General features: G+C 43.7%; 1 protein-coding gene across 3 annotated transcripts in view; it reads right to left on the bottom strand.

Moving 5' to 3' along the window:
• Positions 1-25,550, bottom strand: part of LOC137944269 (protein SHOOT GRAVITROPISM 6) — a 107,473-nt gene that overhangs the window by 37,355 nt on the left and 44,568 nt on the right. For all 3 annotated transcript variants that reach the window (XM_068789899.1, XM_068789900.1, XM_068789901.1), the window contains 5 exons: positions 20,679-20,738; positions 15,956-16,045; positions 8,001-8,122; positions 7,552-7,681; positions 7,378-7,457 (listed from right to left, as the gene is read on the bottom strand). In XM_068789899.1, coding sequence (XP_068646000.1) covers positions 7,378-7,457; positions 7,552-7,681; positions 8,001-8,122; positions 15,956-16,045; positions 20,679-20,738 — 482 coding nt within the window. The remainder of the gene's footprint in view (positions 1-7,377; positions 7,458-7,551; positions 7,682-8,000; positions 8,123-15,955; positions 16,046-20,678; positions 20,739-25,550) is intronic.

Here is a 25,550-nt window from a genome sequence, read left to right as displayed (position 1 = left end):
GGAACCTCCATTTTAGCCAGACTACAGTAGCTCTTACTCCCTTGGTATCAAGTTGCGAGACAAAGGTTCGGGGAACATTTGGTGCCTAGTTGGTGTCTACGGCCCTACCAGACACCATGAGCGCCACCGATTTTGGGAAGATTTATTGAGGACTTGTCAGATGTGACCTATTCCTCTTATGTTTGTGGGTGACTTCAATGTCACTCGCTTCTGCCACGAGAAATCCCTGCCGTCCCGGAGAATCACAACTATTTGCTGATTTTATTGGCAGTTGGGACCTAGATGAGATTGCCCTATCTGGGAAGACCTTCACTTGGTCAAATGGCAGGCAGCCCCCTGTCCACTCAAAGCTGGACCTTCACTTGGTCAAATGGCAGCCCCACCCCCCTTTTTAGATTCAACAATAATTGGATGGCGGACCCCTCTTTTGATCTATCTCTCCAATCCTTTAGGGAGAATATGACCGTTGCTGGACCGAGAGGGTGGGCCTTCCCAATCAATCTCAAGATGTTGAAGCCGCTGCTGAGGTCATATAGCCGTTCTCGACTCTGAGGAGGAAGTCAGAGGTCTCTCTTCTCCGGAAGTCTCTCAGAGGTATGCCCTTCAAGGGCAAAATTGCAGTCCTTCACCCACAGCGAGTTAGTGCACTGGAAGCAACGTCCAAGATTCAAATGGCTCTCCGATGGGGATGCTAGTACTAAATTCTTCCATGCAGTCGCCTCTGCACGAAGAAGGGCCAACCGCATGGCCATGCTCAGTGTCAACGGTGAGACCACCTCGGATCAAGCCATTATTTCTGACTCACTGGTGAATTTTTCTGCAGATTTATACTCTGATCACCAGCCATTCCGGCCCTTCTTCCAAAGGGTTAACCTTCAGGTTATTCCATCAGCTGCAGCTAGTCTCATCGAGCTCCCCTTCTCTAAGCGGGAAATTGAAATTGCAGCCCTTGGTCTTCCTTTGGATCGTGCTCCCGGCCCAGATGGATTCATCGGGGAATTTTATCGTCATTGTTGGCCCTTCATCACAGAAGACATTTCCAGCATGGCCCGCTCCTTTTATTAGCATGGCATCAGATATAGGAGTATTAGAGTCGCTTTCTTTTTTTTTTCTTTTTTTAAATGATGCTGAATTTTATTATGAGAGCTCAAACGAGTAGATTATAAGAGAGGAAGCCTTCCCAAATAATGAGAGATTACTGGGAGGTTCCGAATTTAGCCAATTTACTAGCCAAAGAATTGGCTGATTTAGGAACGAGGTTCCAATAACAATGAATGGATGACACAATGTCAGCAATACAATCAGTGATTGGCCAGTGGCGCCAAGGAGGGAAGCTATCTTTTGAACACCAGCTGATGACAGTCTTTGAATCGCCTTCGATAATCAGCTTGCCATGAAGCCGCTCTTTAAAGATTTGGAGGCCGAATAGAAGAGCACTCACTTCAACAGTATTTGAATCAGCAATACCCACCGACCCTCCATAGGATAGAATAGGGTCTCCACTGCTGTCTCTGAAAACACCACTAGCTCAGGCCGGCCCAAGACAACCTAAAGCACTGCCGTCAAAATTGAGTTTCGTGCAGTCGTAAGGGGGAGGATCCCAGGTGGCCATAACCGGTTTCCTATAGGGGCCCGCCATGTGCGCAATCAAGCCCCAATTTTCTTGAAGGGAGACGCCCGACAGAGAACCAAACTCCTTCTTGGAATGTAGCCAACTTGAGATAAGGCCCACTGCCTGAGAAGCTATATTATCCGGGTTGCTAGCCTTGGAGTTGAATCTCCGGTTGTTTCGCTCGAGCCATATACACCATGTGACATGCACAAGGCATGTCAAGAGAATTATCTTGCCCAACTTAGGAAGGCATATCCCCATAACCATCTCAACGGTTCCGAAAAGGTCTTGATGCAGCCCCATTTGAAGACCAATCTTCTGAAATATCTTCATCCAGACTTGCAAAGAAAAGTCACGATGTAAGAGAACATGTTGGACTGTCTCGTCGTACACACCACAAAGGGGACAAGTGTGATCGGGGGCAGTGTAACCTCTTTTATGGAGGTTGTCAGACGTGAGGATCTATTCCTTGATGGTTGTCCACATGAAGAATTTGATTTTACTAGGCGCTGAGAGCTTCCATGCCAAGTTTGTCTTGTGCTCATGCAAGCTGTAATCTTGTTTTCTAATATGAGAGTAGGCGGATGCAATTGTGAATCGGCCATTAATGCTGGGCTGCCATATCAGTTTATCAATTGCATGCTCACGAATGGTAGTGCTGCTGAGTCTGGAGAGGAGAGAGCAAAAAGCCGTTGTTTCCTCATCATTTAGTCCCCGACGAAATGTGAGACTCCATGAGCGATCTCTCCAAGAATCAGCCACTGAGCAAGAGAGGTCCCTCACCACTTTAGAGAGCCCCGGGAAATCCTCGGAGAGGGGGCGGGGGCCACACCATTCATCCGACCAAAAGAGGAGGGTCCTTTCATTGCCTATGTGAAAGGAAGTTACAGCTTTGAATATTGGGAGGAGCTTTTGAATTGCTTTCCATACCGGGGATAGGAGGCGAGTAGCGCCATCCTCCCTCCACCAGGCACCCGAAGGTTGAAGATAGAATCTGACCATATCGCCCCATAGGTTGTTATGCTTGATGTTGAAGTTCCAGATCCATTTGAGCAAAAGGGCATTGTTCATCTTCTTCGTAGGCCGAATGCCCTAAACCACCCCGATTGCGGGGCATGCAAATATCCTTCCAACTCACCAAATGATATATGAAGGTGTCCTCTGATCCTCTCCAGAGGAAACACCGACGGATGGCGTCAATCCTGTTGCAAACGGAGGCTGGACAGTGCATGAATGATAGTAAATAGTTTGGCAATCCTGCCAAACAAGACTTGAGGAGAGTGAGTCGTCCAGCAGTAGATAAAACCTTGCCCCTCCAAGTAGCTAGCCTCTTCTCAAATTTCTCAATGAGGGACCAGAGCGTCGCCGAAGGCTGATAGTCAAAGAGTGGTAGTCCAAGATATGTAGTTGGCAAACTTCCCACTTAAGCACCCCAAATAGTCGGCCATACCTTGAAGCACCGGTGAATCGATATGATAGCCTAGGAGGGTGGTTTTCTTCCAGTTAATATTCTGACCAGAAGCCAGTTCAAATAGTCCCAATACAGCACGCAATTTTCGGATCTGATCCATCGTACCAACCCCAAAGCAAATTGTATAGTTTGCAAACTGAAGGATCGGCACGTCAAAGGCTGCACAATCCGTCGTGGGGAGGAGCCAACCCAAATTTTTGGCCGAATAGATCAAAGATGATAGGTATTCCACTACCACATTGAAGAGCAAAGGGGAAAGGGGGTCTCCTTGTCTGATCCCCCTGGATCCCTTAAAATAACAGCAGGCCATTCCATTCAAAAGAACGGAGTAGCTTGTAAAGGAGATGTAACTTTGAATCCAGAAGCGCCATTTTTTCCCGAATCCCATCTTTCCCAAGAGAGTGTCCAAAAGCTTCCAGTTAACTCTATCAAAGGCTTTCTCAAAATCAAGCTTAAGGATGAATCTGGGAAGCTTTAAAGCCTTAAAATGGTGGATGAGCTAGTGACATGCCATGGCCAAGTCTAATATATTTCTTCCCTTGATAAAAGCACTCTGGCCATGAGGAATGGCAATAGGGAGAATCGCCCTGAGGCGATTGGCAAGGAGGCGCACAAGCACCATGTAGGCACTAGTGGTGAGGCTGATCTGCCCCTTCTTTTGTAGGGATGAGGGCAATAAACGACGCTCTGCTGCTCCTATATCTGATGTCATGCTGATAGAACGAGTGGACCATGCAGGCAATATCGTCTCTGATGAAGGGCCAACATCGGCGATAGAATTCCCTATTGAAGCCATCCGGCCCCGGAGCACGATCCAAAGGAAGACCCAATGCTGTTTTTTCAATTTCCTTACTGGAGAAAGAGAGCCCAATGAGTCTAGCTATGGCCGAAGGAATAGCCTGGAGATGAACCCTTCCAAAAAAAGGGCAAACTAGCTGGCCATCAGGGTATAATTCTGCAAAAAAGCTCACTAGTGAGTCTGAAATAAGGGAATGATCTGAGGTACTCTCACCATTGACGCTGAGCGTGGTGATGCGGTTGGCTTTTCTCCGAGCAGAAGCGACTGCATGGAAGAATTTAGTATTGGCTTCCCCCTCAATGAGCCAGTATCAGAGCCACTTTCATCTCCCTCATCCCTAAAAAAGATGGGGCAAAGCTCCCATCCAACTTTCGGCCGATCAGTCTCACTACCAGTGCATATAAGGTGATTGTGTGCCTCCTTGCTAGTCGTCTCAGGGCAATCCTCCCTATTGCCATTCACCATGGCCAGAGTGCTTTTATTAAGGGAAGAAACAATCTTGATTTAGCCATGGCATGTCATGAACTTAGTCATCATTTCAAGATCCGAAAGCTCCCCAGATTCATCCTCAAGCTTGACTTCGAAAAGGCATTTGACAAAGTTAACTGGAAGTTTCTGGACACCCTCCTAGGGAAGATGGGATTCGGAGAAAAATGGCGCTTCTGGATCCAAAGTTGCATCTCCTCTGCAAGCTACTCTGTCCTTCTCAACGGAACAATTTGTGGGTATTTTAAGGGAACCACGGGAATCAAACAGGGAGACCCCCTCCCCCCTGCTCTTCAACGTGGTGGCAGAATACCTATCCTCCTTGATCTCCTCGGCCAAAAACCTGGGATGGCTCCTCCCCATGACCGATTGCACAACCTTTGATATTCTGATTCTCCAACTTGCGGATGATACTATTTTCTTTTGGGTTGGTACTATGGATCATATAAGAAAATTGTGTCGTGCTGGGATTATTTGAATTGGCTTCCGGTCAGAACATAAACTGGGGAAAAACCAGTCCTTGGCTATCACAATGATCTACCTGGGCTTCGAGATATGGGGGACTATCTGGGATGCTCTGTGGGAAATATGCCAGCTACATATCTTAGGCTCCCACTTTTTGATTTTTGACCTTCGGCGTCACTATGGTCCCCCCCCTCATTGAGAAATTTGAAAAGAGGCTAGCCACTTGAAGGGGTAAACTCTTATCAACAGCGGTGCGTCTCACTCTCAAGTCTTATTTGGTGGGGCTGCCAAATTATTTGTTATCATTCATACACGGTCCGGCCTCCGTTTGGTCCAAAATTGATGCCCTCCGTCAACAATTTCTATGGAGAGGTTCAGAAGATACCTTTAGATACCATCTTGTCTGTTGGAAGGATATTTGCATGCCTCTTAGTAGGGAAGGATTGGGCATCCGGCCTACAAGAGAAATGAATAAAGTTTATGCTCAAATGGATTTGGAAATTCAACAATAAGCATAACAGTTTATGGAAGAATATGATGAAATTCTACCTTCAGTTTTCGGGTGCATGGGGGAGAGGGTGGCGTTGCTCGCCTCCTTTCCCCGATATGGAAATCAGTTTTCAAGCTCCTTCCAGTATTCAAAGATGCTACCTCGTTTCACACAGGCAATGGAATGACCTTTCTCTTCTATCGGACGAATGGTGTGGCCCCCGATCTCTCTCGGAGGACTTCCCGGGGCTGCATAGGGTGGCAAGCAACCTCTCTTGCTCTGTGGCTGATTCATGGAGTGATCACTCGTGGAGTCTCCCATTCCGTCGGGGATTAAATGATGAGGAATCGTTGGCTTTTTGCTCTCTCCTTACTAAACTCAGCAGTACTATTATCTGGGAGCACTCAGTTGATAAGTTGATTTGGAAGCCCAATAATAATGGCCGATTCACTGTCACTTCGGCTTACTCTCATATCAGAAAGCAAGACTACAGTACTCATGAGCACAAGGCGAATCTGGCTTGGAAACTCTCAACGCCAAGCAAAATCAAATTCTTCGTGTGGTCAGTCATCAGAGAACAGATTCTTACTTCAGACAACCTTCATAGAAGAGGCTTCACTGCCCCCGATCTTTCTTGTCCCCTTTGCAGTGAGTGCGACAGTCCAGCATGTCCTCTTACACTGTGGATTTTCGTGGCAAGTTTGGATGAAGATCTTTCAGAAAATTGGGCTCCAACTGGGGCTACATCAGGACCTCTTTGGCACCTTTGAGATGGTTCGAGGGATTCTCCTTCCTCGGCTGGACAAGTTAATTTTTTCGGCCTGTTTTGCGCCTGTTCCATGGTGCATTTGGCTCGAGTGGAACAACCGGAGATTCAACTCCAAAGCTAGCACCCCAGACAACACAGCTTCTCATGTCATCGGCCTCATCTTGAGCTGGCTTCATACAAAGAAGGATTTTGCCACTCTATCGTGGGTTTTCCCTTTGGGAAAATTGGAATTTGATCGCTCACATGTCTGGCCCCAGAAGAGCTCCAAGAATGGCTATCTAGGATCCTCCCCCTTGCCACTGCATAAAACTGAATTTTGATGGTAGTGCTATTGGATGTCCTGGTCCAGTAGAAGCAGATGGTGTGTTCAAAGGTCACAATGGAGACCCTATTCTTTTTTATGCTAGTCTGGTGGGCATTGCTGATTCTAATACTGTTGAAGTTAGTGCTCTGTTGTTCGGCCTCCAAATCTAAAGGGATCGTCTCCATGGCAAGTTAATCATTGAAGGCGACTCGAAGACGGTTAATAGTTGGTGTTCCAAGGACAGCCTCCCCCCTTGGCGCCACTGGCCCATCACTGATAGTATTGCTAACATTGTATCTTCTACGCATTGTAATTGTAATCTCATTCCTAGATCAGCCAACTCTTTGGCTGATAAATTGGCAAAATTCGGAACCTTCCAGCAATCTCTGATTGTTTGGGAAGGCTTCCCTCCCATGTAATATGCTCTCTTGAGTTTTTGCCTTAATAAAAATCAGCATTATTACTTTTTATCTGAAAAAAAGGGATACCATGATAAGTATTAAAGACAAAGAAAAATCATATTTGAGAAAAACTCGATTGAAGCAAAAAAATGACTGTAATTATATATAAGCTTCAGTAGAGTTTTTGAGTGATCATTTAAAAAAAAAAAAAAAAAAGTTTTTGAGTACGTCTTGTATAAACATTATCCTGCTCAGAACCCTTTACAGTCAGTATATATGAAGTGCATGATGGAAATAGCCGTTTCACCAATCAAAAAATAGCATTACACGGCTCCACCAATTTCTTGTAATATTATTTATCCAAGTGGAAATGGTATTGCAGTGCCCAAATAAAACTCCTCCCAGTGTCATTGATGATGTAATTTATGATTTTAATCACTAATCAAACTATCTTCTAGCATCAAGTAACATACATCACAAAAGATACGGATGGCAATTACATTTATGTATGCCAACATAACCAATAAGCAGAGAGAAAAGGAAAAAGGAATGCTTGATTCATTTTATATTTATGACATACCTTTGAAACCTATGACGTCCAACATTGTCAAGAATTTTCTTAAGCATCTCCAGGACAGTATCCAAATGAGAAGCTGCAACCTTGCAAAAAACATACAAGAAATATGAAGTTTTAACATGGCATGTGTACATCACCTAGGGGAAGTGGAAAGTGTAAATACAATAGAAGACCTACCAATCCAATCCCTTTAGCGAGGCCTAGCCTGTTGGAAGGGACAGATACATTTGCCTGTTTGTACATAAAGTCTATCTTCTCATGAACATAAACTCGGATATCTACCTTTTGGAGCAGCATCCCCAAGCATCTGCATCAACAAAGGGGAGAACCTCTCAAATGCATGTTGGACCTATAGGGACCAACTAACCACCACATGCAGAAAAATATAGTTCTTCGTAAAAAATAAAAATAAAAAAGGTCATCAAACATAGATCAGCTTGTTGGTATAGAATATTCCAGCCACATGGTGCCAGTCATAAGTGAGTAATGGGTCAAAATACTATGACCGCAAAAATCTGATTAGCCTAAATGAATTGGACCACCTGTACTGCTGTCTTTTCTGGAAAAAAAGACTGTTAGGGCATTCAATTATCCATTTGAAGAGCAAGCAATAAGAAAAGGATTACCTATGAAGTAAAGCTGTATGCTCATGATCAGCTACATATAGTCCATACTGATCAGTAAAAGCATTTCCCAATGAAATCACCCATTCAGTATCTTGAATCACATCCAGAGACTCTGCCAAAAACTGTCCTTAGAAGTCAAAAAATAGTTATCCGGCAGCAGACTTCATAATTTGCTTTAAAAAATATGGATTTTCTTTCATTTTAAATATTTAAAAAAAGTCAGTCAATTCATGAAAGAGATAGAGGTTTGAAAGAGCTTGATTTAACAACTCATAAAGACACTAAAATCTTACTTCACAACCACATCAGTATTCCCTTCTTGTAATTCGGGGCACCACTTATTGGAATTATTATGATTACCTTCAGTAGTGCTGGAGTTTATCTCCAGTCTCCACAGGACATAATTTACTGTCTTCACACATGATTATGGGTTAATCTATTTGTTCTAAGGGCAAAGGCAGTTTTGTCCATGCGCTGTTCTTTTCACTGAACCTAATAAAAGAAGCAAGGATCAAATTCTGACCCCCAATGAGACCTCCCTATTCTGCATCTAATCACTTTTCTTTTCTTCTCTCTGTGTCACTTCATTCTCTTCTTTCTCAAGCCTCCTTATCTACTGTTCTTACAACTTCCAAGCTCAAATAAGGTGTGCCAGATCTGAAGCTGGAGACTGTATTCTCTCTCTCCCAAAGACTTTCTCAGGCTGCAACGCACTTCTTCATGATTTCCATGTTATCTCATCACATTTTCCACTAGTTTCCACAGATCTGCATCACCAATGCTGTCATCGGAAGGTTCTCGGGAAATGCTATCTTTGGAAGGTCCTTGATGTGAAAATATTTTTTTTTCCTATTGCAAATTATGACATCATTCGGCTGATTACATGTATGATAGTTGAACAGTGTTTTCAGTTTTGCCCATGAAAAGGGATGGCTTCCTGACTCTCGCCCAGCTCTTGCCTGAGCACTCTCAGCTTGCAATTCACAGACAACACCATATGTTTTTGAGATGGTAGTATAGATAAGATTCTCAATGTTAAAGCCCTCCTAGCTACCTACGAAATCATCTCTGATCAAAGAGCTGATTGGCACAAAAATTCAATCATTGGGATCAACATGGAACATGATAATATCACTCCATAGCTTCAATTCTTGGCTGTAGGCTTTATGCCCTTTCTACAACCTACCTTGGCCTTCCCATTCACCGAGAAGGGACCTCAAATCTCTTGAGACCTGGTGATAGAAATATTTGAAAGGAGGCCATCTATTTGGAAAGGAAAGTTTCTTTCTTTTGGGAGTCTTATTACTCTTTTTGAAACGGGAGTCTTATTACTCTTATTAAATCAATATTGGCTGGTTCACCAAATTACTTTCTTTCCCTTCTTCCCTGTCCAGTTTCAATTGCTTCTAGGTTGGAGGTCATGGAAAGAAAGTTCCTTGAGGTGTAGTTCTATGGAGACCAAGGCATCAGCCAGTCAATTGGGAGGAAGTTTGAGTTCCTAAAAGTTTGGGTGGGCCTAGTATTCGTCGACTTCAGCTCCTTCTTACAGAATGGTTCAAGAGATTTAGCATTGAAAAAGATGCTTCATGGAGAAAGATTATTTGCACAAAATATAACTTACATCCTTTAACTTGATATCCCTTGGACTCGGCCCCTCGCAATGCATTGCACTATGGAATGGGATTTGTGCTCGGCCTGATACTTTTAAAATGCATAAAAATTTGGTGTCCACTCTGGCAATCTTGTCAAGTTCCAGGAATATATGTGGATTGGGGCCAGGCACCTAGCCACTGAGTTCCCATCAATCTTCAGTGCTAGCAGCACATCCAAAGGCTCGGTAATTTACTTCTGGTCTTCTAGCCAGAGAAATTAAAACATTCATTTTGGTACAAATAATGGTGGTCTCTCTCAAAGGGGCTCTCTGATCTTCTTTAGAGGTTGTGGCCATGAAAGCGGTTCTGGGGATTGGAGTCTTCTGATATGCTCACCACCTCTTCAGCCAATGGCAGCCTTTTGGGGACCTGCCAAAGCATTTCTAAAACCCCTCACAGGCCAGGAGCTTTATTGGCTCCGACAGGTGAAAGCATTCTTATGGACAGTCATTAAGGGTAGAATTTTAATCAGTGAGCAGCTTATTCAAATAAGCTTCCAGAAAAATATTACCAGCTGCAGATTCTGTAATGCTGTTGAGAATTCTTGAATCATTGGCTCGGTAATCATTGAATTTTGCAGCTGAGTTTTGAAGGTACTTTATTGTTAATTTTTTGAAATAGAGGTCCTTTATTATGAAATTTGGACTATTCATCTGCCTCCCAGGCAGTCTTGATGGCTGGCCATCTGAGTTTGTCGCCTTACCGCTTCCAAGACTGGGTAAATCCTTATGGAAGATTGTTGGGGTGGTTGTTACTTGGGAGTAGTTGGCTGGAGTGCAACAAGAGTGTGTTCAATTATAAGGTCTCTTCGACTGAGGCAGTTATTGAAAAGGCAATACATTTTGCCCAGACATGGACCCAGCTCAATGATGACTTTTTTTTTAAATGAAGCTCAATGATGACTTTAAAAACTACACCAGTGCCATCCTAAGGCAGAATTGGAAAAAGCTTGGCTGTTTGCTGTCGCCAGAGGCTTAACCCCATTACGGAATGTACAGGTCCCCCGGTGGGACATCTTATGCTCAATTTTCACGGAAATAGTACAGGCAATCCAGGGCCTAGTGGAATACGGGGCGTCATTAGAGACAATGAGGGTGATATATACTCTTTTATGTGTCCTATTGGTACAGCAGACTCCACAAAGGCAGAAGTGTTGGCTGCCTTCAAAGGTATCCAACTCTACCATGAATCTTTTCCCAGCCATTTATCATTGAAGATGGTTCTCAAGTAGCGGTGTACTAGGGCCAAGGTCACCCTGAGTCTCCTCAGAGATTTTTTTTTTTTTTTTTTTTTTGGAAATAGTGCTGAGTAATATTAAAAGTCACAAAAGAGCAAGATTATAAGGGGGAACCATCCCAAACAATGAGAGCTTGTTGGGATGTTCCAAATTTAGCTAACCTATCAGCCAAGGAATTGGCTGATCTAGGAAAATGATTCCATGCACAAGTAATTGAAATTATAATATCTGCAATAGAGGAAATAATTAGCTAATGCCACCAAGGGGGGAAGGCCGAACTGGAGCACCAACTAATGACAACTTTGGAGTCCCCCTCAATCAATGGGCCCATCATATAGGCTAGAAGACACCAATTCCAGCGAAGGGAAACACCGGCCTGGGGGGCAAATTCCTTCCTACCCACGGTGCAAGAGACCGTATTATCCAGGTTGCTGAACTTAGAATTGAATCTTCGGTTATTGTACTTGAGCCAAATACACCACAGGACGTGAGCAAGGCATGTAGAGAGAAGAAACTTGCCAATTCTAGGCAGAACAGACCCCAACATCATCTGGAAAGTGCCAAATAGATCTTGATGAAGGCCCACTTGAATGCCAATTTTCTGGAAGATTGCCATTCAAACTCTCCAAGAGAAGCCGCAGTGCAAGAGAATATGCTGGACTGACTCCTCACAAGGGCCACAGAGAGGGCAGGTACTATTAGGGGCGGTAAAGCCCCTCTTGTGGAGGTTGTCTGCAGTGAGGATTTGCTCCCTGATGGTTGTCCATATGCAGAATTTTATCTTGCTAGACGCAAAGAATCTCTAGGCGAGATTCGCATTGTGCTCAGACAAGTTGGGGTCATCCTCCTTGATGTGAGAATAGGTTGAGGCTACTGTGAAGATACCATTGATGCTAGGCTCCCAAATCAATTTATCTTGCACTCAATCTCGAATGGTGGTACTACTGAGACTGGATAGAAGCGAGAAGAAGGCTATAGCTTCATCGTCATTCAACCCCAACAAAAGAAAAGACTCCAAGACCGATTACTCCATGATTCTGCCACTGAACACGATAAGTTCATAGCAATCCTGGAAAGCCTCAAGTACTCCTCAGAAAGGGGTTAGAAACCGCACCACTCATCGGCCAAGAAGAGAAGAGTCTTCCCATTTCCAAGATAGAAGGAGGTTGCGGCCTTGAAGGTTGGAAGCAGCTTGTAAACGAATTTCCAAATCGGGGATAGGTGGCAGGGAGAGCCGCCTTCTCTCCACTAGTGGCAAGGGATCTGAAGATAGTATCTCACCATATTCCTCCACAAATTGCTATGATTAGCATTGAGATTCCAAATCCACTTATGAAGGAGGGCATTGCTCATATCCTTTGTAGGTCGGATACCCAGACCACCCCTAGCCCAAGGTTGACAAATCTCCTTCCAACTAACCAAGTGATATTTGAATGTCTTCTGAACCTCTCCATAGAAAGCGATGGCGGATAGCATCAATCTTTGAACACACTGAGGCCAGACATTGAATAAAAGACAGGAGGTAATTGAACAGCCCAACCAAGCATGACTTTAATAGAGTAAGTCGACCAGCTATGGATAGGAGCTTGCCCGCCAAGTGGCAAGTCTCTTCTCGAACTTCTCAATAAGGGGGGACTAAAGTGCAATTGTGGGCCGAGAATCAAAAAGAGGAAGATCCAAGTATGTAGCTGGCGTGTTCTCCAGAGTGCACCCCAAGAAATCAGCCATAACTCTAAGCACTGCACCATCAATATAGCATCCCAGAAGAGTGGTTTTCCTCCAATTTATATTTTTATTCAAAGCCAATTCAAATAGACCAAGAACACCTCTCAGCTTCTTGATTTGATCCATGGTGCCCACACTGAAGCAAATGGTGTCATCTGCAAAATGAAGAATCAGAATATCAAATACCTTAGAATCCGTCGTGGGGAGGCGCCACCCTAAACCCTTGGCCGAATAAATCAAGGAGGAAAGATATTCTACCACTACATTGAAAAGTAAAGGGGACAGGGGGTCCTCCTAACGGATGCCTCGAGTTCCTTTAAAATAGCCACACACTGTTCCATTCAGAAGTACCGAATAATTGGTAGAGAAGATGCAACTTTAAATCCAAAACCTCCATTTGACATTGAATCCCATTATTTCCAGAAGAATATCTAAAAGCTTCCAATTAACTATGTCGAATGCCTTCTCAAAATCTAGCTTGAGAGCAAACTTGGGGAGCTCCAAAGTCTTGAAGTGATGAAGGAGCCCATGACAAACCATAGCTAAATCCAGAATGATCTTCCCTTTAATGAAAGCACTCTGCCCCTAATGGATGGCAACCGGAGGTACAACTCAGAGACGGTTGGTAAGGAAACGGGCAATCACCTTATAAGTGCTAGTGGTGAGGCTAATAGGCCGAAAGTCCGAAGAAAGCTCTACGCCGTCTTTTTTGGGAATAAGGGTGATGAAAGAAACCCCTATACTCTTGTAAGCTATGCCACGATGGTAGAATGAGTGCACCGTATGGGCTATGTCTTCACCAATGAAGGGCCAAGAGTGACGATAAAATTCTCCATTGAAGTCATCCGGGCCTGGAGCACAGTCCAAAGGGAGCCCCATAGCTGCTTTCTCAATTTCTCGGTTAGAGAAGGGGAGCTCAACAAGATTGGTGGCTCCAGTAGGGATAGCCATAAGATTGACCCATCGAAAGAAGGGTCAAACTGAGTGGCATTATGTGTAAAGATCTGCAAAAAAACTCACCAAAGTGTTAGAAATAAGGGATTTGTCCAATGTAACCTCACCATTGACACAGAGCGAGGTAATACGGTTGGCTCTTCTCTTGGCAATGGCAACAACATGAAAAAACTTAAGTGTTTGCATCTCCCTCTGATAGCCACTTGAATTGGACCCACTGCTTCCAATGAACAAGATCGCAATGAGCAAAGGCTTGCAATTGCCCCTAGAGGGCATAGCATTGAGCCGATTCAGCAGAGGTCAAGCTTCTTGACTCCTCATCAATGTCAATGGTAGCCACCAGAGCAAGGGCAAAGGCTTTCTCCGCAGAACGGGTGACTGGCACTCTAGGGCCCAAGAGTGCAAAAGGGGTTTTAGCAGCTTGACTTTCACCGAGAGGGACCACCCACTCGGGCCGATAGCATCTATCTTCTTCAAAAAGGATTGGACAAAAGAATCAAAGGTGGGGTCATTAATCCAAGCATTGTTGAATAGGAATGGTGGGGGGGCCAACTACCGAAGTGAGTATCCATCATGATCGGCCAGTGATCCGAAACTGCACGGCTAAGGACTTTGTCGGTTGCATTGTTATAGAGCCGTAGCCAATCCTCGTTGGAGAGCAATCTGTCAAGCTTCAACAAAACAGGGGGTTGCCTACCATTGGACCAAGTGAAGGTTTTTCCAGACAAAACAATTTCATCAAGATCCCAACATCCAATGAAGTCGGCAAAGAGCCTCATGGAGGTAGTGATCCTCCTAGACGGCAGAGACTTCTCATGGCAAAATAGAGTCACATTGAAGTCTCCAGCAAGCAACAAAGGAACATGCCATCTCTGACAAACCGACAGGAGGTTGTCCCAGAAGAGGTCGCTATGTCTAGCAGGCCCATAGACCCCCAAAAGACACCAAACCGAGCACTTGTCCCGCAACATAACGCCAAGAGAGTAGCTTCCCCGAAAGCTATCAATCACCTCAATAGCACTAGTGTCCAAAATAAGAAGAATGCCTCCCACCAAGCCAACAACGTCACAGTAATCTAATCGGGCTCCTTCAGAGGCCAAATATAACGAACAAAGCCGAGGGGAAGAGAAACCACCTTAGTCTCTTGAAGCACAACAATGCTTGATTTAGTAAAGGCAAGGAGGTTTCGAATAGACGCATGGCGCCGCAACGAGCCAATTTCACGAGAGCACAATCATTGATCATTTATTTTTTTCTTCGACTTTTCAGAGGGGTGGTTGTCCCCCAGAAGAGGCCCTATGAAGACAGTGCCCATCACTTTGGCTAATTCCACAATCTAAGCCCAAGTTTCTGGGTCGAACTTATGCTGCTCGAACTGAAGCGCCTCAACAAAACAATGGGATCTTTCACCCGGTTTCGGGAAAACGAATAGACCCGTCTCTGGATCCCGAGGGAAGCGGGTTTGAGCATTGGGCTCCCCCTGAAGCAGTTGTCAAGGCTAACTTCTATTCCATCATTGGTATGTGACTATGAGGGGTGGGAAGTGGTTTTGGTGGCGGCCTTGAGGAGCTTGCTCACTTGTCCCTAATTCAGCGTAAGGGAGCAGTGGGGGGTTGAATTTAAAGGAAGGGAAGGCATATCCAAGGGACATGTGGCGACCTCCAAATGTGGGAACAATGGGGGTGTGGCTTTTTCTAGAGTAAAGATGGAGTGAGTGTTGGTGGGTGGTAGCTGGGGGTGTGTCCTTGGAGATTTAATAGTTCTTCCTTCACACTAAGGAGCCGATGGCCTCTCTCAATGTTATTTGGAATCATGTGCTGTGCTCGGTAAATTCTTTTGCAGATTCACATGCTAAGGAGGGCATCAACCATCAATACCTTGCTATCCCTTTTGAGCCCTCCTAATTAACTCATTGTATATTTATAATTTCGTTTTCATTGTATCTTTGAATTTGATCCATTTTTCTTCTTTTCTCTTTTTGTTTGTAAAGGGTCCCTCCCTTGCCTTTTAGCTTCTTTTGATGAATTCTTTGCCATTCAAAAAAAAAGTACGATAATTAACCATCTAATGAGTAAAGTAACAAAGATTATTTAAATGGCAAAATGAGTATAGTAATTACTCGGGAAGAAGAATATCAAGAAAGGTCGACCTCTGCACTATTATGGAACAAACAGTGCACAATAGATCAATTTTCATTTTATAAAGAGAGTAAAAACAAATATTATGAAGAGTACGAGGATGAAGGAAACATAAAAGTCATTTTAAACAAAATGGTATAAAAATATAATTAATACCTCATGAAACACAGACACAAAACAAAGAGATGTATCCCCTAAACCATTCAAATTCTTAAAAGATTGCAAACAAAACAATTACATTATACTTACATTAATAATCATATCGTCCCATGTCTCTTGGTATGAAAGATCCTGCTTCAGATCTTCAGTGTCGCTGACATATGCCTTCATTTTTGGAATCTAGAGCTTACCAAACGAGATCTAAATAAGTTTTATAAGAATATCACCATTTTTAAGTTTGACAAAAGGTAACAGTAGTGATCTTATTTTAATAGTGGAACAAACTCATGAAATAGAATCTTCAACTTAACATTTTTTGGAATGTATGCCTCAATAATAACAGGAGGACACCACGGTCAAATAGAGAGATCATATGTTTTGTCTTTTTTGTTAATGAGCCAGTTCTTTTTTGAGAAAGGTGATATTTCATTTCAGTAGCACAAGAAAGAAATCAAACATAACAAGCTAGGTAGGAGGCTCATTCTGAATGAGCCTCTTGAGAGAAAACTGTTGAAATATCTATAAAAGGGTCTTTTGGTTACATACTATTGTCGTATGTCCCTCATAGGATAGCAGAGAGCTTATTTTTATGCAAGAGTCATATATTAATTTTTTGTTTCATTCTGAGGTGTAATTAAAGAGTTATCAGTGATTATAGGGTCTATGCAATGCAGCCTTCTCAATTTCTTCTATTTTCCCTTCTCTTTCCTCTAATTCTACTTAATTTCTATATTTTACATGGTATCAGAGCATACTATCAGCTTGTTGTGAGTTTTCAACAAGATCCTTCCTCTCCTCGAGCCTGCAAACTCTCCATGAAGGGGAAATTTTCCAGAATTGCTACTGAATGAAGTTAAAAGGTTAGACTATTTTCCCTTTCTTTGCCCATTAACCCTAGGGTTAATGGCTTATGCTGTCAATCGAAAAGCTACATAAAGTTTTTGTGCCCCTAAAGGTTGTTTGGGTACTTCTCCCTCAATATTGTGCCTACACAAGTCTTCTAGACTTGCAGACTGACAGCATCATTATCCTCAAAGCTGATGTCAGCCCTAATTGACTTCCTCTTGAGCTTATTTTCTTAAATTAGTGATTGGTAACAGTGTGATAATATCAATAGGTGCCCTAATTTTCTGTGCTGTGTAGGGCCACTTCATCTGTGCAGCATGAACAGGTCTTTTTAGTGGTTTTTTGGTGCTGGATGTCGTGGTAGTGTATTCCTACTTGTTATTTGTAATATTTTTTTGTGTTTACTAATAGCAGGTGATGGGTGATTCAGGCAAAGTAATTACACCACAGTCTGGTAATTTAGATGGCAAGGATACTATTGTGATCACCACAGAAAACTTGAATGGACAGAACTATCTGGCTGATCCATATCTAACCGAATTTATTTGAAGGCTAAGCAGAAGACAAGAAAATGCCCTTCCTCAACAGCTTCATCATCCCTTAAACTCCTTCAAAGAGCTAGAATCCCAGCACCCTCTACAAAAGAATCAAATACCCAAACTTGATGGTCCCTAACGACATTAAATAGCTAAAGAAGGCTATAGATAAAGGAGAGTCCTAATCTGTTCATATAGCCAAAATCTGACCTTATCAGCTTTGAAACATTAAACCTAATAAGAGAATGTCACAATGCTTTTTTATGCTAAGAATCAACCCTCTCACTTCCAATCTGGTCAAGGAGCTCCAAAAAATGAGAAGCTTTATAATTATTTTTTTTATGAAAGGTGATTTTATTAAGAGAGAGAGCCAAAGGAAACAAAAAAGGGGGAGCTATCTCTTAACAACAAGAGATTGCAAGGAGGCTCCCTCCTTGGCCAAAACATCGGCCACAGAATTAGCTGATCTCAGGATGTGAGACTAAAAGCAATCAAAGAGGCTGACAATTTCCATAATTTCAAAACAAGGGTCCCAGTGACGCCACGGAGGCCCTGAGGATTGCTCACACCAACCAATGACCACCTTAGAATCTCCCTCGATGTGAATGGGGTCAGCGCAGTGATCACAAAAGACTCGGAGTCCATTAAGAAGGCCGTGGAGCTCGGCTGTCGTGGAGTCCGCAGTACCAAGGGGGCCAGCAAAGGAGACGAACTGGTTTCCCAAAGAGTCACGAACAACTCCAGCAAATCCCGCTTTCCCAGGGTTGCCGAGAAGCTTTAGTTATTGCAATCTTATTTGGCAAACATTAGACCATGTGCCCCAACAAGATGCATTTTAAGTCTTCTCCCACATTGTTGGTCTTGATCTGTTGAACACAGTATGAACTCTGAAGATGGAGAGAAGCTTCTTGAGCAAATTTTTTAAAACCGAACCAGTCATCAAACCAGAGGTCAAACCCAGTTATACCAAATTTGACCAGTGGCCGAACCAAAAACACATTTTGCCTATGCATTTATGATATATAAACTGTTTGTCTATATTTAGACTCAAAACAGTAGTCTAGCATAATGGTTACACATCCAGCCAGGCACATATGAAGTCTGTACTTCGAATCCTCTTCTTAACAAATAAATTCTCCCTTTTCAATTGAACCATACAGGTTGAACTGGTCGACTTTATGGTTGAACGGTTTTTTGCTGGAAAAGGTTCTTTCAAACTTAAAAACCAGACAAAAACAGGAAACGACTCTGGTACTGGTTCACCCAGCTGGTCCAGTCCTATTCTGACAACATTGTTGTTGAGGTAATAGGCATGATAAAGAAAGTTAACTTGGTAGTCAAAGTGACGACAAATTGCTTAATAGAATTGCCACTTTTTTTTATAAAAAGTGCGTATATTGATAAGAAAAAAAGGAAAAATACAAACCTAGGTCCAAGGGCCTGGCTCCACAACAAAATATTGGAGAAAAATGCCCGCCTTGGCCTGGGAGTTTGCCAGGTGATTAGCAGAGCATAGAATGTGATTCTATTTACAGCTTAAAGGGGAAAATAAATTACATATTTCATTGAACATATCCCAATGACACCATGGGGGTTTACCGGGGGTTGCACACCAATTGATGACCACTTTTGAATCGCCTTCAATATAAAGGGGACCAGAGAGGTGGCTAGAAAAGATTTTGAGCCCGTGCAACAGTCCCGAGAGTTCTGTTGTGGTAGAGTCAGAGTTGCCAAGGGGGTCTGCATAAGAGAAGATGAGGTCACCGTTTTCATTGTGGATAACACCACCGAACCCTGCTAGACCCGAGCAGCCAAGAACACTTCCATCAAAATTGAGCTTTGAGTGCCCGGGAGGAGGGAGGGCCCATGTAGCCATGGTTGGGAGGCGAGAGGTCAGAGATAGCCCAGCGATTGTCTACCAGTTTCCCTTGAAGTTTATATCGCTGAAGTTTCTGAATTCTTTTTTATTTAGGAGCCAAACAGAAACTTGGCTAGAGATTTGCTCAGTCAGAACCTCAATAGGAGAAGTTTTGAATTTGAATTTCCTCCTATCACGTTCTTTCCAGAGAGCTAAGTTTCCCGAGGCACAATATTGGAAGCCAATTTTATTTAGAAGGGATGTCTAGACCAAGTGGGCAAACTGATATGATAGGAGAATATGGATTGTTGTTTCTGGAGCATTTTTACAAAAAGGGCAGAGAGGGTCCAAGATAAGGGTGCCCCAACGGATTATGGAATCAAAAGTTAAGATTTTGTTCCTGCATGCAGACCAGATGAAGAATTTGGCACGTGGAGGGGCAAGGAGGTCCCAGGCATAGGCAGCAGGGTGAGCTGTGGAGAGGTTGCTTAGGAATTTGTAGGCAAAGGATGTGGAGAAGGATCCTTTTGGGCAGAGAGTCCAAATTAGAGTATCACTTGAGTTAGTTGGCTTTCTGACTGGGAAGTTGTGAAGGAGCTCGGCGGCAAGGAGAGCTTCAGGATCAGTGAGGCACCTTCTAAGGTTTAAATTCCAGCCCCCATTTTCTAACCAGATGTTAGAGATAAAGACCTCTGAGTTACCCGAGAGGCCAGAGATTTCTACGAAGCTATTTTTGAGTGGGGATTGGCCAGCCCACCAATCAACGAAAGTTCTCCAAATCAAATCCGGTTGCATATTAAACTTCCAGATCCACTAAAGAAGAAGAGCAGAGTTCGTCACTTACCACAAAGGAAAAAAAAGTCAAGGCAATAGATATTAATGTTTGAGGCAACTAATCTCCTTAACAGATTTTATTTTTTTGAAATGGTAATCCCCTGAGTCCAAGGCTGGACTCAGGACAAGTCATGGGGTAATCACACAAAATACAAGAGGCTATTACCCCCTGACCGTGGAGAATTGACCTGCCCAAGTCGTGAGTTGTACAATCCTGGCAATAGCAACTACCTACAGCACTTGAGAAAACAACTAAAACTTGATTGTATTCTCACAATCAGACTTTGGTAAATTTGCTTGAGACTTGTCAACCTTCACCTTCTCCTTCTTCTTTTCTTAATGAAACATTCATCATTCTCAAAAACGAAAAATAAAAGAACTAAAAAAACTAAAGCTTCAACCCCAAGGAATACTCTGGAGCTCTCTTATGCACATAATTCTCGATAAGCAAAGAGGAAATTTTGATGAAGGAATATAGGAATTCTAAGATCACTGAAAATGAAAACTGAAAGGGCTTTTGTGGAAAGTGCAAGTAGGAGAACAATTCTCCTCTTTGATCGTAAAATTCAATTGACAAGATAGCCCGACTATTCTAAGTTCATGATTTTTTGTAGCTGCAAGTTGCAGAAAAAACAAACATAAGTCATGAAATGTTTAATACTGAAGGTTACTCATTTCAAGTAAGAATGACAACAATGACCAAGTAAGACATGAGAATAAAAACAAACAAAAGTCATACCTCATCTTGCCAAAACAAACTGATGTTCTTTGGAAATAACGGACCCAAATACCACAAGACCTGGCAATAATAAACATGAAATTTACACAAATAATTAGCCCCTGGAAATGAAAAGCACAATTAACTCCTGTATATAAATTTCAACACTCAAAAGTATTTGTAAATTCCTTTGTTCTTTATTGAAGAAAACATAAGGGGGAATAGCAGAACCACTCATGGTAGTACAACTATGAGAACATTTCCCACTTTATTAGTCATATTACCATTTATCATTGCGAGTACCAGTTAGGTTAAGTCTGCATGCCTACAAATACCAGTGTGACCACTGAGTATAGGCTTAATTTTTTCTAATATGACATAAAAGAGAATAACCTTAAATTTTCTAGACATCATATAGGACTTCAAAGAGTCATCATCATCATGCTCATCACTACAAGTTAAGGCAGGTAAATGGACCCTCTTCTTTTTCTAAAACAATGGCACTTTTATTGATAAAGAATGCAAAGGAGTACAAAGGACCACAAGGACTGAAAAGAAACAAAAAAAAAAAAAAAAAAACTGAAAAATCCTCAACAGAAAATAAAAATAAAAAATAACATAAAATCAACAATACAAGGTGTTGTCAGGAAACACCATCACAAGCAAAAAAGTATCCAAAAGTGTCAAAAGATGAGCTCCCCCTTCAACTTCATTTTCCCCAACTCCCCTTCTAAAGTTGAAATTCCAAGAACCACTCAACTAAGAATCAAAGTCATAAATCTGACTAATCCCTCAAAATATTTATTTTGAAAATGTTGAAGATTTTATAGCTAATAAAGCATATTAAAAAAATGGGACTTTAGTCCTAAGGGGTAAAGAATCTCCCACAATAAAACACAAGCTTGTAACGCCTAACTTAGCTAACTCATCTGCCAAGTGATTGGCAGAGTGGGGAATATGTTTCCAAGAGTGAAAAACTAGTGATGCTAAAATAAGGAGCTCATCGTAGATGTGCCAAAGTTGACAAACTGGAGTAGAAGGCCAGGAAAGCAAATAATAACCACAAGAAAATCGCCCTCCACTATTAATGAATAAGTGAACTGCCAGATATATAACTTAAGCCCATGAACAAGAGACTTACTCTCTGGTTTTCGAGAACCCTCCTATCCAAGGGAGTCCTGAATAGGCCAACTTTACCAGCGTGATCACAAATTACTCCTCCAACACCATCTGGACCTCGATTACCAAGACAACTTCCATCAAATTTCAATTTCAGAAAACCAACTAGAGGCGGATTCCAAAAGACTAAAGGTTCAGCTGAGGAACTATGAAAGTGAAGAACATTTCCCCAATTTCGATGAATAATTGGACAAGGAGGAGGTCTGCCTTCCAAAGACTCTTGGAGGCCTCGGGATCCGGCTTACCATAGACATGAATCATGCCCTGCTCCTAAAATGGATCTGGAGATTCAACTCATCCGCTCCAAACCTTTGGAAAGATATGGTGCAAGCAAAGCTCGGCATGTCTTCGAATTGGGGGACCGAGGGGACAAACAAAAGGCTCTTATCTCCTATCTGGAGATCTCTCTATCTCCTTATCTCAACTTTCTACTTGGCTATCTAATTCTATGTGGGAAAAGGCCAAGATATTAGATTCTAGGAAGACTGGTGGTCAGGTGATATGCCTCTTCAAAATTCTTTTCCAAATCTCTTCAGAATTTCAAGACTGAGGAGGAGTACAATTGTTGAAGTCGCCAGTAATGGGGATGGAACATTCACCCTCGTCGGGGACTATTAGATCTTGAAGCTCTGGAAGCCAATCGCCTTTTGGAAGCCTTATAGCCAACCAGAATTTAGGCTAGCAGATCTTATAAATTAATTTGGTGGCCTGATAAGAGCGACTCTTTCTCAGTCTCCACCGCCTATCTTGTTATCCAAGGCTCGCTCACAACTCCAAACATGCAGTGGAGTTCACCTGGCCTCTCAATGCTCCCCCCAAAGTAAAATTCTTCGTGTAGAACGCTTGTCTCAACAAAATTCTCTCTACTGACAAACTCAGAAAGCGTGGCCAGCTAGGGGTGGACCCCATTTGCCCTTTCTGCCATGTCGCCGAGTAAACTGTTAGCCACCTACTCCTCCTTTGCCCTTTCTCATGGGAGATTTGGACGTTGATTATCAGTCGAATTGGATTCCAATTCTGCTTCCTTGCATATCTCCCCGCAGCCTGTCGGAAGCTTGCAAGGATTGTCATTCCCGGTCTTGGAAAAATGATGATCTCTGCTTTCATTCCTTCAATGCCAAGTTCAATTCTCAAGAAAGAGTCGTTGAAACTATCTCAAGAAATATTGCTACATGGCTCCACTCTTGAAAAGCCTTCTCCCCCTTCTCGGGATCTTCCTACAGAGACAAGTGGAGTTGTCTTACCCAGCTTCACACATCTTCGAAGTCCCAAGTTATTTCTAAGTGGACCCCGCCGCCTGCCAGTGTGCTTAAATTAAACTTTAACAAATCCTCTTTCTGCAACCCTGGCTTAGCTGGTTTTGGCAAAGCGGTTCGTGACTTTCTTGGAAACCAGATCATCTCCTTTGCCGGTCCTCTCAGCATTGCGGTTTCCACGACGGTCGAGTTCGACGGCCTACTTAATGGGTTCCGCGTTTTCCGCAATCACTGCACCAGACCCATTCCCATCGAGGGAGATTCTAAGGTGGTTATCGGCTTGTGTGAGCATTCCTCGGCATCTTCGTGGTGTCATAGGGACACGTTTTTTGAAATTATGGAAATTGTTTTTTTGAAATAGTGCTAAGTTAGTTATGTGTCATCACTTTCAATATCGAGCGGGAGCGTGAGTGAGGTGAGCGTGCGATTTTGGGCGATTTCGGGCGAAATTTTGCTTAACGTGCGTCGTTAATCATCGTAACTTGCGCCTTTAGCCATCGTATCGTGCGCCGTTTATTTCAAAATTGCTAACGTGTGCCAAAACCCTCAAATGAGAGAGAGCTCTCCCGACGGTTGCCGTCCCTACGGCCGGCGAGCGGACCACCCCGTCGACCACTGCTACTCAGGCAAGGCTACGACGAGCCTTTCCAACGCCAACAGAGGGCTCGGCGATGTTGCGACGAGAAGAAATGGAGGAAATGTCTCCCCACGACGAGGAAGAAAACTCACAGACGGTCGGATCCATCCAGCCACCACTCTGGCGAGCTTTCTGAGGCTCCGACGGAGGAATACGAAGCTCAATGGACGATGGTCTCTTGCTAGAAGAAGTGAAATAGTATTTTCCGCTTCAGCTATAGGAAATGCAGAGTTACCGTCGAGAGAGTCATCCGGAAATCAGTCCGGTGATCCGTATCTCCTCAGCCGACGGATCAAAACTTTCATTCATGTGTGTCCCAGTAGAAGCGATCCACAACTTCAGGCTTCAGTTCCAAAGAGCAACTTCGGAAACTGAAAAATCCCATGAGCTCTGATCACGAGACTCAATGTTCCTCTTTTCGGTGATTGCCTTCCGTGGTTGTCGGGAATGTCGGATCACCCAAAGAAGAGGAACCTCCATTTTAGCCAGGCTATTCATGCCTGAGGCCACAAACTCGCGTTTTGGCTGGAATGAGCTAGCCGATGCACTCCAGAGCCTCTCCCCGGTGCTAGCCACAGCAGAAGAGCCAATACGCCCCGGTGATGCCAGAGTAAGATTTCCACCTCTATTCCCCGCAACCCAGCGCCACCAAAACACCGCCTCAACATCCCCTCCTACTCATACCAGCATCCCCTCCTCCCCAAAAATTCCTTATTTGCCCCAAAACCATGCATCAGTCCCCCCTACCCTCACAGAAACACCCGAAATCATCCAAATCCCACCAAACCTTCTCCATGATGGGCGCAGAATTTTGACTCGCTCCATTCTCGTCCAAACATCCCCCAAAGTCATCAAATCAAGCATTTTTCATTGGCTGATTGACACACTTCACCTCCCTTACACTCCCAGAATCTTCTACCTCAGTCCCCAAACTTGGCTCGTTCATTTCGGAACCCAACAGGAGTCTTCTTCGGCTCTTACCATCATACCCCACACCAGCTCTGGCATCATCGGGGTCTTAGAGTGGATCCCCTCAGCACCCTCCAGCCAGTACGGCCAATGGGTCACAGTTACAGGGCTTCCTACTGAGCTATGACAGAACGCGGTCTTTTCGAGAGTCATATCTGAGTTTGGCTCTATCATTGCTTTAGACCCCACTCACGGAACACTAGCACCATCTGGATGAGGCCCGGATCCTCATCAACCCTCTTCACCCATGTGAAGGGCAATATTTCAGATGCGTTATGGTGGATAAAGCGCGATACTGGATCCGTATCAGCATCGCTGAGATGGATGATTTTAGAGATGTGGTTCCCGAAAGCAAAATCAAACCTCGGGAAATCGCATGGCCAGCCAATGTCATCGGAAGTACACCTCTCGACTCTGCCCCCTCCCAGCAGTTGTGATCCCCTCCTAGCAGCTTTATAGCTGGCATGGGAACTATACTCGCTGACCCCCCGGCATCCCCCCCCCCCCCCCCTCCTCCTAGAAACCCTCACAGACCCTCCCCCAAATCATCCCCATAACCCCCACACTCCACAAACTTCCCCCCAGATATTGAAATCCCCCCCTAGATCACCCCCGAGAAATCCCCACCATGAAAATTACCTCTCTGACACAAAGTCCGAAAGAAGTGAACGCGCTCCTCGTGCCCACAGGCAAAACAATTCTCCCCCTCCCGTTGTAACCTACCAACGTCGAGCTAGAGGGCAGCAGAGACAGCTTCTACAGGGAGGACCCAGTGCCACCATTCGATACCCCTGCAACCCAGACGGGAGGCTTCATCACTCCAGAGTCAGGCGAACGAGCCCAACTGTTTGT

The sequence above is a fragment of the Aristolochia californica genome, unplaced genomic scaffold (genome assembly GCF_029961685.1).
Source record: "Aristolochia californica isolate CCGP_79_NKW_82.1479 unplaced genomic scaffold, dmAriCali1.0.hap1 SCAF_11, whole genome shotgun sequence".
Classification (NCBI taxonomy): domain Eukaryota; kingdom Viridiplantae; phylum Streptophyta; class Magnoliopsida; order Piperales; family Aristolochiaceae; genus Aristolochia; species Aristolochia californica.
This window is presented reverse-complemented; position numbering and strand designations above follow the sequence as displayed.